At 34.8% G+C, this 17,525-nt stretch overlaps 1 protein-coding gene across 3 annotated transcripts in view; it reads right to left on the minus strand.

Annotated features, from left to right (window-relative positions):
- The window catches only part of NUP37 (nucleoporin 37), a 49,020-nt gene that overhangs the window by 24,145 nt on the left and 7,350 nt on the right, over positions 1–17,525 (minus strand). For all 3 annotated transcript variants that reach the window (XM_049884195.1, XM_049884193.1, XM_049884194.1), the window contains exons 3-5: positions 17,155–17,279; positions 8,024–8,096; positions 5,997–6,091 (exon numbers count right to left, since the gene is read on the minus strand). In XM_049884195.1, the coding sequence (XP_049740152.1) occupies positions 5,997–6,091; positions 8,024–8,096; positions 17,155–17,279 (293 nt within the window). The remainder of the gene's footprint in view (positions 1–5,996; positions 6,092–8,023; positions 8,097–17,154; positions 17,280–17,525) is intronic.

Raw genomic sequence — 17,525 nt, forward strand, 5'->3', positions numbered from 1 at the left:
GCAGAAGAGTGAGTAAGCCTTTGAGTGCCACAGCCAGACTGCCTGATAATCCTGTGCCTTCACTAACAGGTGAGTCATCTTCCAAAATTTACTTAGCCTCCCTAGCCCTTGTTTCCCCATCTGTAAAATGGAAATAAAAATAGTACCTATCTCACAGAGTTGTTGTAAAAGTTAAAAAAAATTTATATAGGTAAAGAACTTAAGAATTGTGACTAGCATATAGTAAAGTGCTCAATAAAACATTAACACTGAGGAGCCTCAGTGGCGCAGTGGTTAAGAACTCAACCACAAAAGGTCAGCAGTTCGAATCTACCAGCTGCTCCCTGGAAACCCTGTGGGGCAGTTCTACTTTGTCATATAGGCCTGCTATGACTCAGAATTGACTCGACGGCAACAGGTTTGATTTGGCTGGTTTTATTAATACTGAAGTTCATTTATAGAAAATAAAATAGCTTTGTCAGTCTCAAAGAAGCCTAAAATGGTTCTGAAATGCTGTTCACAGGTTTAAAAATAAATCAGTGATTAGTGAGCCCCTAGCACATCACCTGGCACACAGCAGACATTCGATGTTTGCTAACTGGATGAACTAGTCTACACATTAATATACCCAGTTACATTTGTTTGTTTTCTATAACAACAGATATACAAATCACAACTTTGAAAATTCTAGAAGCATCAGAGACTTTATTTAATAGACAAACTAACATACTAGAATAAGTGAGAACTAACTTTATTCTGCTTGATTTAGCTTTTTGCAATTTTCAATAAAATACATAAATTTCCTGAATCTGCTCAGGAGACAGATTGTCTTGAAATGGCTTCCCTAAAGCCACAAATCTGCTAGTTGATTCTAATACTGTGTGTCTCTCAGAAATACCAAACTCAAACATCAGAAAATAAGAATAGATCAGCATACTGAATTTTTAAAACAACTTAATTGTTACTGGGCCAGAGGAAATTTTCATTCTGCTCATCTTATAAAGAATGTTAAGAATCTATACTGTAGGACCACTTATATGTTAATGGTTTCTTTCATTATAAATTTTTAATAATGTAATATTCTTCTGCACGGGCTATAATATTTTACATATTAAAGCTTAGCATTTTTTTCTTTTTGTGGTAGAATACACGTAATTCACCATTTTAACTATTTTAAAGTACACAACTCAGTGGCATTTAGTACATTCATAATGTTAACCATAACCACTATCTAGCTCCAGAACGTTTTCATCACCCTGAAAGGAAATCTCGTGCCCGCTAAGCAGTCACTCCCCATTCTCTCCTCCCTCCAGTCACTGAGAGTCACTTACCTGCTTTCTGTTTTTATGGATTTGCCTATTCTGGATGTTTCATATAAATAGAATCATATGTGGTCTCTTGTATTTGGCTTCTTTCAATTCATGTATTGCTTTCGAGGTTCACCCATGTTGTAGCATGTATCAGTACAGCACTTCATTCCTTTTTATGGATTCCATTGCATGGATGTACTGCATTTTGTTTATCCATTCATCTGCTGATGGACATTTGGGTTGTGTGTCTCTTCTGGCTAAAATGCTGCAATGAACACTGGTGTACAATTATCTGTTTGAGTCCCTGCTTTCAAGTCTTTTGCGCATATACCTTGGAGGGGGTCATACAGTAATTTTATATTTAACTTTTTGAGAAACTGCCAGTTTTTCACACTGACTGAACTATTTTATATTCCCACCACATTTTTGCCAACACTCATTATTGTCTGTTTTTTTTGAGCATAGCCATCGTAGTAGGTGTGAAGTGGTATCTTAGTGTAGTTTTGATTTGCATTTTCCTAATAACTAATGATGTTAAACGTCTTTTCATGGCTTGCTGGCCTTTTAAAATCTTCTTTGGAGAAATGTCTATTCAAGTCCTTTGTCCATTTTTTAACTGGGTTGTTTGTCTTTTTGTTGTTGAGTTGTAGTATACTTCACATATTCTGGAATGGAGACCTTTATCAGATATATGATTTGCAAATATTTTTGTCCCATTCTGAGTTGACTTTTCAATTCTCTTCATAGTACCCTTTGATACCCCAAGGTTTTTAATTTTGACAAAGTCCAACTTACTATTTTTCCTTTTGTTGTTTGTACATTTGTGTCATATCTAAGAAACCACTCTCAAGTCCAAGGTGATGAAGATTTACCCCTAGGTTTTCTTCTAAGTTTTCTAGATTTAACCACATATTGTTGAGGAATTTTGCATCTATATTCATAAGGGATTTTGGTCTGTAGTTTTCTTATCTTTGTTTGGATTTGGTACCAGGGTAATTACTGGCCTCAAAGAATGAGTTAGAAAATGTTCCTCCTATCTTCTGGAAGAATTTGAAAGGGCTGGTGTTAATTCTTCTTTAGATATTTGGTACAATTCAAGTTAGCCATCTGGTCCTGGGCTTTTCTTTGTTTTCCATCTCTTCTTGAGTCAGCTTTGGTAGTTTGTATGTTTCTAGAAATTTGTCCATTTCATTCAGGTTACCTAATTTGTTGGTGTGTAATTGTTCATAGCATTCTCTTATAATCCTTTTTATTTCTGTAAGGTCAGTAGTGATACCCCCACTTTCATTTCTAATTTTACTAATTTGAATACTCTTTTTTTCTTAGTCTTTTTAGGTAAAGTTTGCCAGTTTTCTTGATCTTTTCAAAGAATCAACTTTTGGTTTCATTTATTTTCTTGTCTCTATTTCATTTACCTCTGTTCTAATTTCTATTATTTCCTTCCTTCTGCAAGCTATGGGTTTAGCTTACACTTCTTTTTCTAGTTCCTTAAGGTCTAAAGTTAGGCTACTGATTTGAAATCTTTTTTTTTTAATGTAGGCATACACAGCCATAAATTTTCCCTCTGAGCACTGCCTTTACTGCATTCCATTAGTTTTGGTATGTTATGTTTTCATTTTTATTTGCCTCAAAGTATTTTCTAATTTCCCCTGTGATTTCTTTTTTGAACCATTGGTTGTTTAAAAAAAAAAAAAATTTTTTTTTTTTTATTGGTTGTTTAGGAATATGTTAATTTCCACATACTGGTGTTTCTAGGTTTTCTTCTGTTACTGATTTCTATTGTGGCCAGAGAAAATACTCTGTATGACTTCAGTCTTTTAAAATGTATTGAGACTTGATTTGTAGCCTAAGAGGTGGTTTATTATAGAGAATGTCCCATGTACACTTGAGAAGACTGTGTATTCTGCTATTGCTGGATGGCAGGTTCTGTATATGTCTGTTAGGTATAGCTGGTTATAACATTGTTGAAGCTTTCTATTTTATTACTGATCATTGGTCTTGTCATATTTAGCATGATTCTTTAACATGGTATCATCTGCATACAAAATTACTCCTAATATGACACAGGCTTTGTCATAATTAGGATTTGACAAACATTTTACCAATGCACCCCTACCACCAACATGCAGACCCAGCCTATGGTTGGCATTAATTTAGTACAGTGAAAGCAGTGATCCCTAGGATGTAAATGGCTATTTCCTCTGTCCAAATTGCATTGTAGTTGCCATTTGGCTGGTATATCTGTAAACTGGCAATCTCATCCTTTGAGTTAATGAAGATGATTATACTGAGAAGTTTTTCTATTAAAGTCTATCCCTTCAGAATTCCTTTCTTTACTGCTTTGAGAGTATACTATACTCACTATTCTTCCTTACTTTAAACTTGTTTTACTTATATTTTATTTCTTTATTATATCTATATCATTCAGTTTTTGGCCCAAGAGGCTTGACTTTAATAGCCAATCGGAATTCTCTTTTACTTCTGATAGTTGAATTAAGCTGAAGAATTCTAAATTCAGTTTCCCAGCTATTACTACAGTGATGTTGTATGTCAATCTCCAAATACCAGTGGCTTACAAAAATAAGCAAATATTTCTTCTTCATGAATCTGTGGGAAGCACTATTTCATAATGCCATAATGGTCCATGTCAGCTCCATGTATCTCTCATTCTGGGACCAGTGGCTATCCAGGGCATACTCACTTTATAGCAGATGATATAGCACAGAAGGCCAAGTCAAATCAGGTATAAAATTTTAAGGTTTTTGCTCACATCACATTTGCTAACATTACACTAGCTAAGTCCAACATCAATGAGATGGGAAAATTTTCTCCTTCCATGGTAGTGAGGGTGGGAAAGTAAATATTTACTGAACAATAGCATCAGCTGCAGCCTAGCAAAAGGAGATATTAGGAGCAATGCACTGAGTTTTTTAAAAAGTTAAATGTATTTAAAGAACTTACTCTGAAGTTAAGCCCTTTATACTGCTTAGAAAAACAGTGTTCTTTCTTTTATAAAGTGATGTTAACAGAAGGTGCTAGATTTTAAAAATTGTTATTATTTGACAAATTAAAAATTTGGCAACCCTGTATTGTCCCCAAAATTTTTGGAAAACTTTACTAATCTACAAAAATCTCGAAGTCTACTATAAGGAAAAAAAAAAAAAAAAAAACATAGACCACTGAGTGTAATCCCTGGTCTATCTGGTAGTTGTTCATTACTCAGAGGCTATTCTTCAGTTTGCAAAGACACTAATTTCCCCCTTTTCAGATTTCTTTATTCCAAATGTTTGTGATAAGAAAAGTTCATGTTTTAGAGAATTGAAATGTCACTATTCATTTCTAGTGATCAAATCTAACTTTTACCTTAAAAATGGTCCCATTTACTCTTTGGGTCTTTATACAGGCTTGGTTTTACAACACTTGGGGCCCTTTCAAAAGAAAGGATTCTGAATACACGAGAATTTTTTTTTTTTTTTAATTGTTTGAGGCGAAAGTTTACAGGGAAAATTAGTTTCCTATTTGATAGTTTGTATATAAAGTATTTCATGACCTTGGTTTCATTCCCCATAGTATGTCAGCATTCTCCCCATTTCTGCCCTGTTTCCCCATTTTCTTTGGCCCTGATTATCTACTCCTTCCTGCCTTCTCATCTTATAATGATTATTCTAAGCAGTACGTTCCTATCGGGTGTCATTGTTTATTTTTATACATGAGAATCTTAATGTTATATAAATCTTTCATGTCCCTGACATGAAAAATGGAATAAATGGTAAATAAAAGGTAATGGTCCATGACTCTCTAACTTTAAAAGGATGAGCTATATCAAGATTAAAACAAAAAATGCAGCTAGCAGCTTTACTTCCATTGTGAAAGCACACTATGTAATTGTTTTCTACATACACAAGTGTTAATAAATACTGACAATTTTGACACGGATTTATCAAAACATTACAACTATGCAAAATTATCAGAGCAGTGTTTTGTCTTTGGTCACAGTATTGTTAAAGCAAATGAAGCAACTGACACTCTTCTAATGACGGATTCACTCACTTCACTCCTGACTCCTCAGTTTATTTCTACCTCCTACTCTTGTTCTTCGTCTTATTCTTTACTTGTGATATTCTCTGCTTTATGTATTACTGAAGTATTACAGATACCTCATCTGTTCCAAATGAGGGGGTGGGATTAAAGAACATGATACTGAAATGTATCTACTGAAAATCTTATATACAGACTTTTGAATTTGTCAAAATACTACATTTTCCATGAATCTCACTTAGCAAATCAGAGTCACAGTTTGTTGTCTACGTTCATCATCAAACACTGACTTATTGTATAGGATCTGTGAAGTAACTTCGCAATATTACAACTTATTCTGTTGATCTTATCCAATATTGGAGAACTTGACCCAAGATATGTTTACATTTCATAAATGTGCAAATCTAAAAAAAAGAGGGAGAGAGGCACTCATGAATCAGCAAGGGAAGCTTCTATTAACTGGGATGAGAACTCACTGGTTTTGAAACTCATGTTTGTGTCATACTTACAATTTAAGTTATTATGCATACCTACAATTTAAATAAGTACGCTTCTTTTACAATACTTCGTGGTGCTTATATAAGTTACATTTGCTCTCATTTTAAAAATGTAAACCTTATTAAAATAAAACAGAAACTCAAAAATTTGGTTTTAACATAACCAACGTACCTGCAGGTATGATCGTCACTCACACTTGCAATTTCTTGGCCTTCTTTGGGATCGAACACCAAACCATTAATAAAATCTGAATGGCCCTCTAAAACCTGACATACAGGAAAAAATTAATAAACAAAAAAGCAAAACCCCTCCCCCGAGGAAAATAATCTACATTTCTACCTAATATTTTTATTTCATTGCCTTTAAAGCTTTCACTGCATGCTTCTCTTTTTCTATAAATATTGCTTAAGAAATCTGCCATTTTTAAAGCATGATTTTATATACCCACTTTTCTGGAACGTTTATCTTGGAAAGAAGTTGATCATTCAACACATTGCTATAAGCTTGATTTTTTTTTTCTAGGATGCATTTCTCATAAAAACACTTTTTTTTTTTTGCTGTAACTGTTCTCACATCACCTCCTTTCTCACTTTTTACACAAAGCTTAAGTAAAAAATAAAGCTAGAAAAACATTTTAGGGGCTCTGAGATAAGAGTCCCTCTTTGCTTTTTTACTTCATACTTGCTGCTCTACACACTTGCTACTACCTAATAAACACACACAGTATGGACTTCACCTTCCATTGCCTTTATCCACTTGTTTATTGTGACTGCCAGCACTGTAGACAGCTAGTATATTAAGCCCATAGGCACAATCAACCCAGAAATCTTATGGCTAGAGAGGCAGCAAATGGGAAGTTGGAAGGTGGAACACTATGTAAACAGGCAAGGTTCACTGGTCCAAATCTTTATAGCTGAAATTCTAAACGGATCTCTTTCTTTCTCTACTATTTCCTCTCTCTCTTCCTTCCCTTCCCTTTGTTCCTTCTGCCCCTTTTTTCCTGCCAAAATAAATTCAAATATGTTCTCTGTTCAAAGATTAATAAAGTGGTTCTACATTGTACTGTTTACTGTATAGAATTGTATCACAAGGGGAAAAAAAAAAGGAGGGATTTGGTTTAAACATTCCTGCAAGCTTTAAAAAATCCAGGTCCTCCAAGTCAATCTCCAAAGCTTCTGCCACAGCCTACAAGGCAAACTATATTAACATTAAATGTTTAATTTCCATTATGAATAGCTTATTAACTTTTGATAGGTCAAAATTTTATGTGCCATATGCCACTCAGATATTCATGGGTATACCTTAATCACTATGTACAGCATATAAGTCCATTGTATATAGCTTAATTTAGGGCATAAATTTTATTAATTTTTCAATGATTGAAAATGTTTTCAGTTTATCTTTGTTTTACAATACTATTCATATTTTTGACTTACTAGAATGTCAAGAAAGCAATACTGTTCTAAGAAAATATATGCAACTTCAATCCAAACTGAAGATTATTAATTATATTAACAACAAATACACATATGGGGCTTACTATGTATGAAGCTTGGTTCTAAGTGTTTTACATGAATTAGCTCAGTCAATGCTCATAATTCTATGAGACAGATGCTATGACTAACTCCATTTTACAGATGAGAAAATGAACACAAAGTTCTCCAAAGTCACATTGCTACTATATGGTTGAGCTGGGCTTCAAACCCAAGCAGTCTGGCTCCTGTGTCTGTGTTCTTAGCCACTTTGAAATCTTGCCTCCCACCAGAGGTGGATTATTCAATAAGCAAGGTAAGCACGAGCTTACTTGTGCTTACTTATGCATCTGTAGTGAACAGTTTCACGTGGTATGTGATCATTTATTCCCTTGAAGCTCGACTCTTACTCTATGTGTGTTCACATCTATTATTCTCTTACTATACCCAACTGTGAATTTCTATTTCTCCCCCATTTGCTATGTCTGCCTAATTTTAATTAATTTAATAAATGTGATCAGCTTTATAATCTATAGCCATTACTAAGAATCTAGTTCCTACACCCTGAAATAAGATCCTAACTTACATATGTTAAAGATCACCATAAAAAGGCATTTTTAACTGGGAAAAATCCAATTAAAAAGGCAAAAAAACAAAAAACAAAAAACAAGAATATATCTTTTAAAATAAGTTCTAAAGGTTTACAAGTTATACTTGCCAACATACTTTGTAGTCATTTTTATCCTGAAGATCTGAAGTAAATAATCTGATTCTCATGTCAGCAGCTGAAGTACAAAATCTGGAAGCAAAAAAAATTAAAATCAAAATAAAATAATTATCTCCCTCTATAAGTGAAATGTCCCCCACCCCACCAACCGAAAAAAAGCCAAAATCACCAAGTTCACAGTCACGCTTTTTCTGCGGTAGCGGGGAATATTGTGGATCTGCAGTGAAACCATTAGTCACTACTGAAAGTAGGAAGTGCTTTAAACATTTTATTGTAAGAATACACACAAAAACCCCAAATATTCTGGAGTTGTCTTCTCAATAATAAAATTTAGAATTTTAAAATAAATCAGCAAGTAAATTGAATTTTAAACTTTTTCTTAGAAGTATAAAAGGATGGAGTAAGAAAGTATATTTTAGGCAGGTCAATAAGAGATATTGAAAATACTGTTATACATCTACCTTAGTCTTCGATTTCTTCAGTTATCCATAAGCTTCCTTACTTTTTCTATTTCTCCAAATAAACTTAATTAGATAAAAGAAGATGCTCTTTTAAAATCTGGTATATTTGCACCTATTAAAAGCTGCACTATTAACTTATCCTGACCCTAAACGTTCAGAACATTTTTTTCATCATCCATTTTTCATCAATGGATGCTACATTAAAAAATAAAATCAAAGCATCAAACAGCTATTTATTAACTAGTTCCCCTCCAACTCTAAAATTTCTGCTTTCTCAGCACATCAGATTATGATTTAAGAAGAAATAATTATACACTGAAAAAGTTTATTTCCAATTCTTCTCTGATAAGCAGCATATTGTAGGGATCTAAATTTCTCCTTTAGTTCTGACTACATTAAAACGAACCACTTCTCGTCAGCTAATAAATTTAAGGACCTCTCTAAGGCAAGGGTTCTAACCTATAGGCTGGCATATATTGGTACATCTCTGCTACCACACCCTTTTTCAGTGATTTGGCAAGAGTCACAGAAGGAAACAGACCAAAGCTAGCAGAGAAATTCTCTCCAAAGTTTTCTCAGAAGTGAAATTAAAAGTAGGACAAAAGTTTAAAAATATGAAACATAAACTTTAATGAAAGCTATTTCTTAATTTGATTCTTAAAGAGTTAATATGAAAGGGTACTCTCTACACTACATTAGTACATAGTTTATTATGTATTTTTTGTATATTCATACAACACTTAAGAAAGTCACACCACCTGTTGTGGGCTGAATACTGGCCCCACAAAGATATGCCAAGTCCTAGGCTCCTTGTTGCTAGGTTCTGTCAGATAGATTTTCGACTCATAGCAACCCCATGTAACAGAAAAGAACTGCCCCACAGGATTTTTCAGGCTGTGATCTTTAAGTGAGCAGATTGCTAGGTCTTCCTCCCACAGAACTGCTGGGTGGATTTATTCCGCCAACTTTTCGGCTAGTAGTTGAACACCTAATCATTATGTCACCAGGGCTCCTTTGATTTAATCTAGCCAATACCTATATTCAATTAAAAATGAATTAGGAAAATGAGTGCTTTGATTTGGGACATTTTGAGTAGGAGAAAAAAAAGAGAGGACCAAAAACCAGCCAGGTCCACTCTATAATTTAACTACGATTCTGGTTGCAACTAATACATTTCTGGGAGGAAAAAACATCACCCTTTGTGCTCTCTTTGGCACACACATGGTATCACAGGTTGCTAAGATTTGATACCAGGGCATTTCCCAATTCAGTCCAACACCTCAATCTAGGCTAGTCAACTTTCCTTTGGTTCAGTTTCTTCAGCTCATCTCCCTATCCATTCTTCACACCTCTCTTGCAGGTACAAGAGACAAGATAGAGGGGTAGAGGAGGAGAAAAAGGAAGTCTAAGAAATACTGAATAGTTGTATGCCAGCTGGTACAGAGAAAGTACGTTATGAATACAACCAGTATTTACTAAATACATATTTAAAGAAATGTGAGCACATACAACCAGGATAGAGGTAACAGGAATGTTCACAGCTGCATTACTCGTAAATCGCCCCAAACAAGAAACCTGGTTGTTAGGTGCTATCGAGTCATCGAGTCGGTTCTGACTCACAGCAACCCTATGTACCACAAAACAAAACGATGCCCAGTCCTGCGCCATCCTTATAATCATTGTTATGCTTGAGCCCATTGTTGCAGCCGCTGTGTAAATACATCTCATTGAGGGTCTTTCTCTATTCTGCTGACCCTGTACTTTGCCAAGCATGATGTCCTTCTCCAGGGACTGATTCCTCCTGACAACACGTCCAAAGTATGTAAGACACAGTCTCGCCATCCTTGCTTCTAAGGAGCATTCTAGTTGTACTTCTTCTAAGACAGATGCTTGTTTTTTTTTGGCAGACCACGATATATTCAATATTCTTCGCCAACACCATAATTTGAAGACGTCAATTCTCCTTTGGTCTTCCTTATTCTTGTCCAGCTTTTGGATCCATACGATGCAACTGAAAATACCACGGCTTGGGTCAGGTGCATCTCAGTCTTCAAGCTGATATCTTTGCGTTTCAACATATCAAAGAGGTCCTTTGCAGCAGATGTGCCCTATGCAACGCATCTCTTGCTTTCTTGACTCCTGGTTCCATGGATGTTGATTGTGGATCCAAGTCAAATGAAATCCTTGACAATTTCAATCTTTTCTCGATTTATCATGATGTTGCTTATTGGTCCAGTTGTGAGGATTTCTGTTTTATGTTGAGGCATACTCCATACCGAAGGCTGTGGTCTTTGATCTTCATCAGGAAATGCTTCAAGTCCTTTTCACTTTTAGGAAGCAAAGTTGTGTCATCTGCATAACACAGGTTGTGAATAAGCCTCCCTCCAATCCTGATGCCCCATTCTTCTTCAAACAGTCCAGCTTCCTGGATTATTTGCTCAGCATTCAGACTGAATAGGTATGGTGAAAGGATACAACCCTGACGCACACCTTTCCTAACTTTAAACCACGCAGTATCCCCTTGTTCTGTCTGAATAACTGCCTCTTGATCTATGTACAGGTTCCTCATGAGCACAATTAGGTGTTCTGGAATTTTCATTCTTCGCAATGTTATCTATAACTTGTTACGATCCACACAGTTGAATGCCTCTGTATAGTCAATAAAACACAGGTAAACATCCTTCTGGTATTCTCTTTCAGCCAGGATCCATTTAACATCAGGAATGATATCCCGGGTTCCACGTCCTCTTCTGAATCCAGCCTGAATTTCCGGCAGTTCCCTGTTGATATACTGCTGCAGCTGCTTTTGAATGATAGTAATGGTATTGTTCAATAATTTCCACGTTCAGCTGGATCATCTTTCTTGGGAACAGGCAAAAATATGGATCTCTTCCAGTTGGTTGGCCAGGTAGCTGTCTTCCAAATTTCTTGGCATAGATGAGTGAGCATTTCCGGCACTGCATCTGTTTGTTGAAACATCTCAATTGATATTCCATCAATTCCTGGAGCCTTGTTTTTTTTGCCAATGCCTTCAGTGCAACCTAGACTTCTTCTTTTAGTACCATCGTTTCTGATCATACAGTACCTCTTAAAATGGTTGAATGTCGATCGACTCTTTTTGGTATAATGACTGTGTATTCCTTCCATCTTTTTTTGATGCTTCCTATGTTGTTTAATATTTTCCCCCATAGAATCCTCCAGGATTGCTACTCGAGGCTTTAATTTTTTCTTCAGTTCTCTCAGCTTGAGAAACGCCGAGCACGTTCTTCCCTTTTGGTTTTGTATCTCCAGGTCTTTGCACATGTCATTATAAATACTTTGTCTTCTCAAGCCATCCTTTGAAATTTTCTGTTCAGTTCTTTTACTTCATCATATCTTCCTCCTGCTTTAGCTGCTCGATGTATAAAAACAAGTTTCACAGTCTCTTCTAATACCCATTTTGGTCTTTTCTTTCTTTCCTGTCTTTTTAATGACTTCTTGCTTTCTTCATGTATGATGTCCTTGACGTCATTCCACAACTTGTCTGGCCTTTGGTCAATTAGTGTTCATTTCAAATCTATTTTTGAGATGGTCTCTAACTTCAGGTGGGATATACTCAAGGTTGTACTTTGGCTCTCGTGGACTTGTTCTCATTTTCTTCAGTTTCAACTTGAACTTGCATATGAGCAACTGATGGTCTGTTCCACAGTCGGCCCTGGCCTTGTTCTGACAGATGATACTGAACTTTTCCATCATTTCTTTCCACAAATGTAGTCAATTTGATTCTTATGTATTCCATTTGGCGAGGTCCATTTGTACAGTTGCCATTTATGTTGGTGAAAAAAAGCATTTGCAATGAAAAAGTCATTGGTCTTGCAAAACTCTATCATGTGATCTCTGGCATCGTTTCTATTACCAAGGCTGTATTTTCCAACTACCAATCCTTCTTCATTTCCAACTTTTGCATTCCAATAACCAGTAATTATCAATACATTCTGATTGCATGTTTGATCAATTTCAGACTGCAGAAGATGGTAAAAAATCTTCAATTTCTTCATCTTTGGCCTCAGTGTTTGGTGCGTAAATTTGTATAACAGTCGTATTAACTGGTTTTCCTTGTAGGCGTATGGATATTATCCTATCACTGACAGCGTTGTACTTCAGGCAAGATCTGGAAATGTTCTTTTTGACAATGAATGCAATGCCATTCCTCTTCAAGTTGTTATTCCAGCATAGTAAACCATACGATTGTCTGATTCAAAATGGCCAATACCAGTCCATTTAAGCTCACTAATGCCTAGGATATCGATGTTTATGCTTTTCATTTCATTTCTGACAATTTCCAATTTTCCTAGATTCAAACTTCTTACATTCCACGTTCCGATTACTAATGGATGTTTGCAGCTTTCTTCTCATTTTAGGTCACGCCACATCAGCAAATAAAGGTCCTGAAAGCTTGACTCCATCCACATCATCGTGAAAACACAGCACAATGGATAAATTACAGTATATTCACAATGAAATACTATGCAACAATATATAGTAAAACCTGTGAAAGCCAGAACATGCGTAAGGCGGAAACCTGTCAGAGAAGGAAAACGTTAAGTATTTTCCAGTAATAGCGACAGAAAAGTAGTAAGAATGCACCCTGTGAAAGGCAGAAAACTTGCCAGACTCGGAAAAACAAGGCAGTCCTGTCAAATTTGGGCTCTCACAGGTTTCAGTGTAGACGAATAAATAGAGCTACAAGCAGAAGAAACATGATGAATCTCAAACACAAAGTATGGCAAGAAATTTAAAAGTAGGCAAAACTAAACTATATTGTTTAGGGATGTATGAAAAGCTGATAAACGTATAATGAAAGGCAAGAAAATGATTATCATAATAATCATGAGAATGATTACCTTTAACTAAGGGGAAGGCAGGTTATGATTAGGAAGGGGTACATGGAGGACCTGATAATTTGTTATAGCAATCCTAGGAAGCTAATACTGTTGTTAGTTGCTGTTGAGTTAATTCTGACTCATGGAGACCCCACATGTTCTATTTCTTAACCTGGGTGATGATTACATGGACGTTAGTGTTTCAGTAATCATGTTAAGCTGTACATGTATATTTTATGAACTTTTTGGCATGTATGCTATATTTCATAATGCAAAAAAAAGAGAAGAAAAACTAAAAAACAAAGCTTATTCTACTAATTTTTCTCCCTTGAATTTGTCCCATTATCGTTTTTGGTATTCATTATTTTCCCACTCATAGCAAATTCTAGAATAAATTTGCTACTAACATTGAGGGTCTCCTAAAGTAGATTTCCTCAAATTTATATTATAAAGAAATTTAAAATCTTCATTCAAAATGGTATCTCTAAAACAGATAAAGGTATTTTAGAAGGTTTTAAAAGAAAGATACCGAGTAAGGGGGTTGAAAAGGAGGTATTACTGGTAAAAGAGGTCAAGTTCAGTAAAAATGTCAGATAGTAGAGGAGTTAAGAATACTACTTAAAAAAAAAAAGAAAAAAAAAAAGGAATCTTGCTAGGATTAAAAAAACAAACAAAAAAACTCCACAAAATTATTTTATGGCCAGCCCTGTGTCGTCCTACTTTTTTCCAAATCTTTGCTTTAGTTTATGCTTTAAGAAAAACCAAACCCATTGCTGCTGAGTTTTTTCTAACTCACAGCGATTCTATGGAACAGAATAGAACTGCCTCATAGGGTTTCCAAGGCTGTAAAATCTTTAGTGAAGTAGACTGCCAGATCTTTCTCTTGCTAAGCGGCTGGTGGATTCAAACCAGTTAGCAGCCAAGCACTTAACCACTGTGCTACCTCATCATTTTAATAAAAATCACAAAACCTCTGAGAACCCAAGTAAGGCAAACAGTTTATTCTCCAGCCGTTGTGAAACAAAAGCAAGTGGTTATGGAAATGAGTACAAAGGCAGGAAGAGACAGACTAGGGTTTAAGGAAACGAAATGTTAAGGATAAATCATCAGCAAGAGTTTCTAACGGAAAGATAAAAGTTAATGATGCTAAGGGATACTAAGTTAAACCTCAGTCATCTTAATAGATCAATATGTAGTCATCAAAAAATATTATCTATTTTGGAATATCATGAAAAAATGTACAGTTAAAAAAGTATATAAACTTGCATATATAGTCCAGTCACAATTGTGAAAAATGATTAAAAAAAATGGAAAGGGTTTTCCTGTTGAGTTGATTCTGACTCATAGTGACCCCATGTGTTATGGAATATATAGATGGCATGTTTTCCTCTTATTATACTTCTGTGTTTTCCAAATTTTATATTGCAAGCATACACTATTTTTGTAATAAAAATATATAATTTATTTGAAAGTAACAAAATTGTGCTGTCAGCTTGCTCTAAAAATACTGTCTTTAAAATTAATGGCTGGCCAATGTTTTCTGAATTTATTATTTACATTTGTCTAATTCTAAAAAGGATTTGAGCCAGCTTACCAAAAGGAAAAAAGAAAAAGAAACAAACAAAAAAAAACGAAAAAACTAATGAACTTAACTCAGACTCAGCAGAAGAGATGGATTACATACCTTTCAAATTCTGCTAAAGACTGTAAAGAGGCTGACTCTTGTTTAGGCACAGATTCTGTAAACATTTCATTTTAATAGAAAGGGAAACGAATAGCACACTAACCATATGATCATACTGGCCATACAATTATATATACATTATTCACATGGTCATTCTTTATACTGAAATATCCTCAAAGCCCAGAACATAATTTTAAATGTAGTTTTGTGAAGACATTTCTACAGACAGCGAATGTAACTGGGTCTACCTTTACAGTTTTCTGGGAATCCAATTTAAGGTCAACTAAAAGAATCAAGAGGAATAAAGTATATGACAACTATTCTCTAATGTCAATTGTCTCTGTTTGGCTACTGACAAGAGCTGTTGTATAGATTATTCAAAATTAAGTTAGCCAAAATCTATAAAAGCTTCTAGAAAAAGATACAGGAGAATATTTTCATAACCTTGTTGTAGGCAAGGATTTCTTAGGATACAGATAGCACTAACCATAAAAGAAACAGGACTTTACCAATACTAAAAACTTCTCATCAAAAGACACTATGAAGAAAACAAATAGGCAAGCCATATATTGGAAGAAAATATTCATAACAGACATATGACAAAGGACTTATATCCAGAATATATAAATAACAAGACAAATAATCCAATTAAGACATGAGCAAAAGACTTGGGCAGACACTTCATAAAACACATACAAAAGGCCAATGGTGATATGAAAAGTATTCAACATCATTAGTTGTCAGGGAAACGTCATTGTGGTAAAATGGCAAAAATTAAAAATAATGACAGTAAATGTTGGAGAGTAGGTAGAGCAACTAGGACATCTTTAGATTATTGCTGGGAGTGTGACACGTTACAATCACTTTGGAAACTGACACTTTCTAAAAATATTAAGTGTACATCTACCCTCTGACTCAGGAAACCTACTCTTAAGAGAAATAAAAGCATGTAACCATCAAAAGTTGTACACAGGAATGCTCTAAGAAACTTTTGTCAGAATAGCTAAAAAATGGAAATTGGTCAGGTGCCCATTAACAGGAGAATGGATAAACAAACTAAGGGATATTCATATGAATGTCATGGAATACTATCCAAAAATAAAAATAAGTGAACCACTGGTATACACAACAACATGGATAAATCTTAAAAACATTAAGCCAGACACAAAAAAAGTATATATTCTACATGACTGAATTTATATGAAGTTCTAAAATAGGCAAAACTAATTTCTGGTAATAGAAATCAGTTCAATGGTTGCTTTGGTGAGGGGCAGGGTACAGGAATTGACTGGGAAGAAGCACGAAGGAACTTTTTGGGTGACAGAAATGCTGTTTTTAAACAGGGTATGGGTTATACAAGTACACATATTTATCAAAATTGATTAAACTGTACCCTTTAGATCTGAGCATTTCACTGTATGTAAATTATCTCTTGATCAAAAAAAAATTAGGTTAGTTTGGTGGAGGCAAACTTATGGCTGCTAAGAAGTGTTTACTAGAAGAAGACATAGGGTACCTTTTAGATTCAACAACTGTAAAAAGCAAACTTGTAACAACTACAAACCTTAGTTGTTACAAACCTTAAATAATCTGACATATTCTTGCCCTTGTGAATAAGGCAGGTAAAGATTTTTCTAATGATCATTCTTTTTAAATGCTTCCACAAAAACCAAAGCCCAAGGACTAAAACTACAGATTTATACACCATAAAACATGAAAATGTGACCTTGATCTACATATGAGGCAGAAAAGCTGATTAATGCCTCAACTCAATTTAGTTATTTTAAGAGTTGTGCTTTTAATAATTAAGGCGGTAAACTCAATCAAGAATCTGTAAAGACTTCAAATCCATCTGAATCTCAGGTAAAGAGCTTTGTAGTTAGGCCCAAATGTGTTGTCAAGGCTCCACTGCCATGGTTGCCTATTTAAATCCAAATCCAGATGATAAAGCTAAGTTATGACATAAAAGCAAATGTCAAAATAATATCTAGAGCTGGGGAAAATGGAAATGGAACATCCAGGAGGGGAGGGAAGGAGGAAATCTTTATGATCAAAGACTTGAGATCATTTATCACCATTAAAGGACATTAATAAATTCTGCATAAAAATAATTCCAAACTTACTTGATTACTGGAGGCAATGTATCAAGTCTAGTTTCTGGGCTCCAAGCTATGCCATCTACCCTGACTCCATGGTGAAATTTTTGTAGTGTTTTATACTGAATTCCTTCAACGTCTGCTTCTTCCTCCTAAGCACGCAGAGTAAATGGTTTAGTAAGTTATAAGAAAGAATAATTTGTATATCATTACAATGAAGAATTTAGCAGGTCACATATTTGTTTTTGAGAAATTCAAATGCATATTAGATATTCAGATTTAACTAGTTCATCGAAATAAAAAACCACCACCAACACAAAAGCTAAGGCTCACAAAATAAGTCAAAAGCAACTAAAATCAAACAATAAACACGTTACACTTTATCTCAATTAGGAGAT

Source organism: Elephas maximus, chromosome 4 (assembly GCF_024166365.1).
Source record: "Elephas maximus indicus isolate mEleMax1 chromosome 4, mEleMax1 primary haplotype, whole genome shotgun sequence".
NCBI lineage: Eukaryota > Metazoa > Chordata > Mammalia > Proboscidea > Elephantidae > Elephas > Elephas maximus.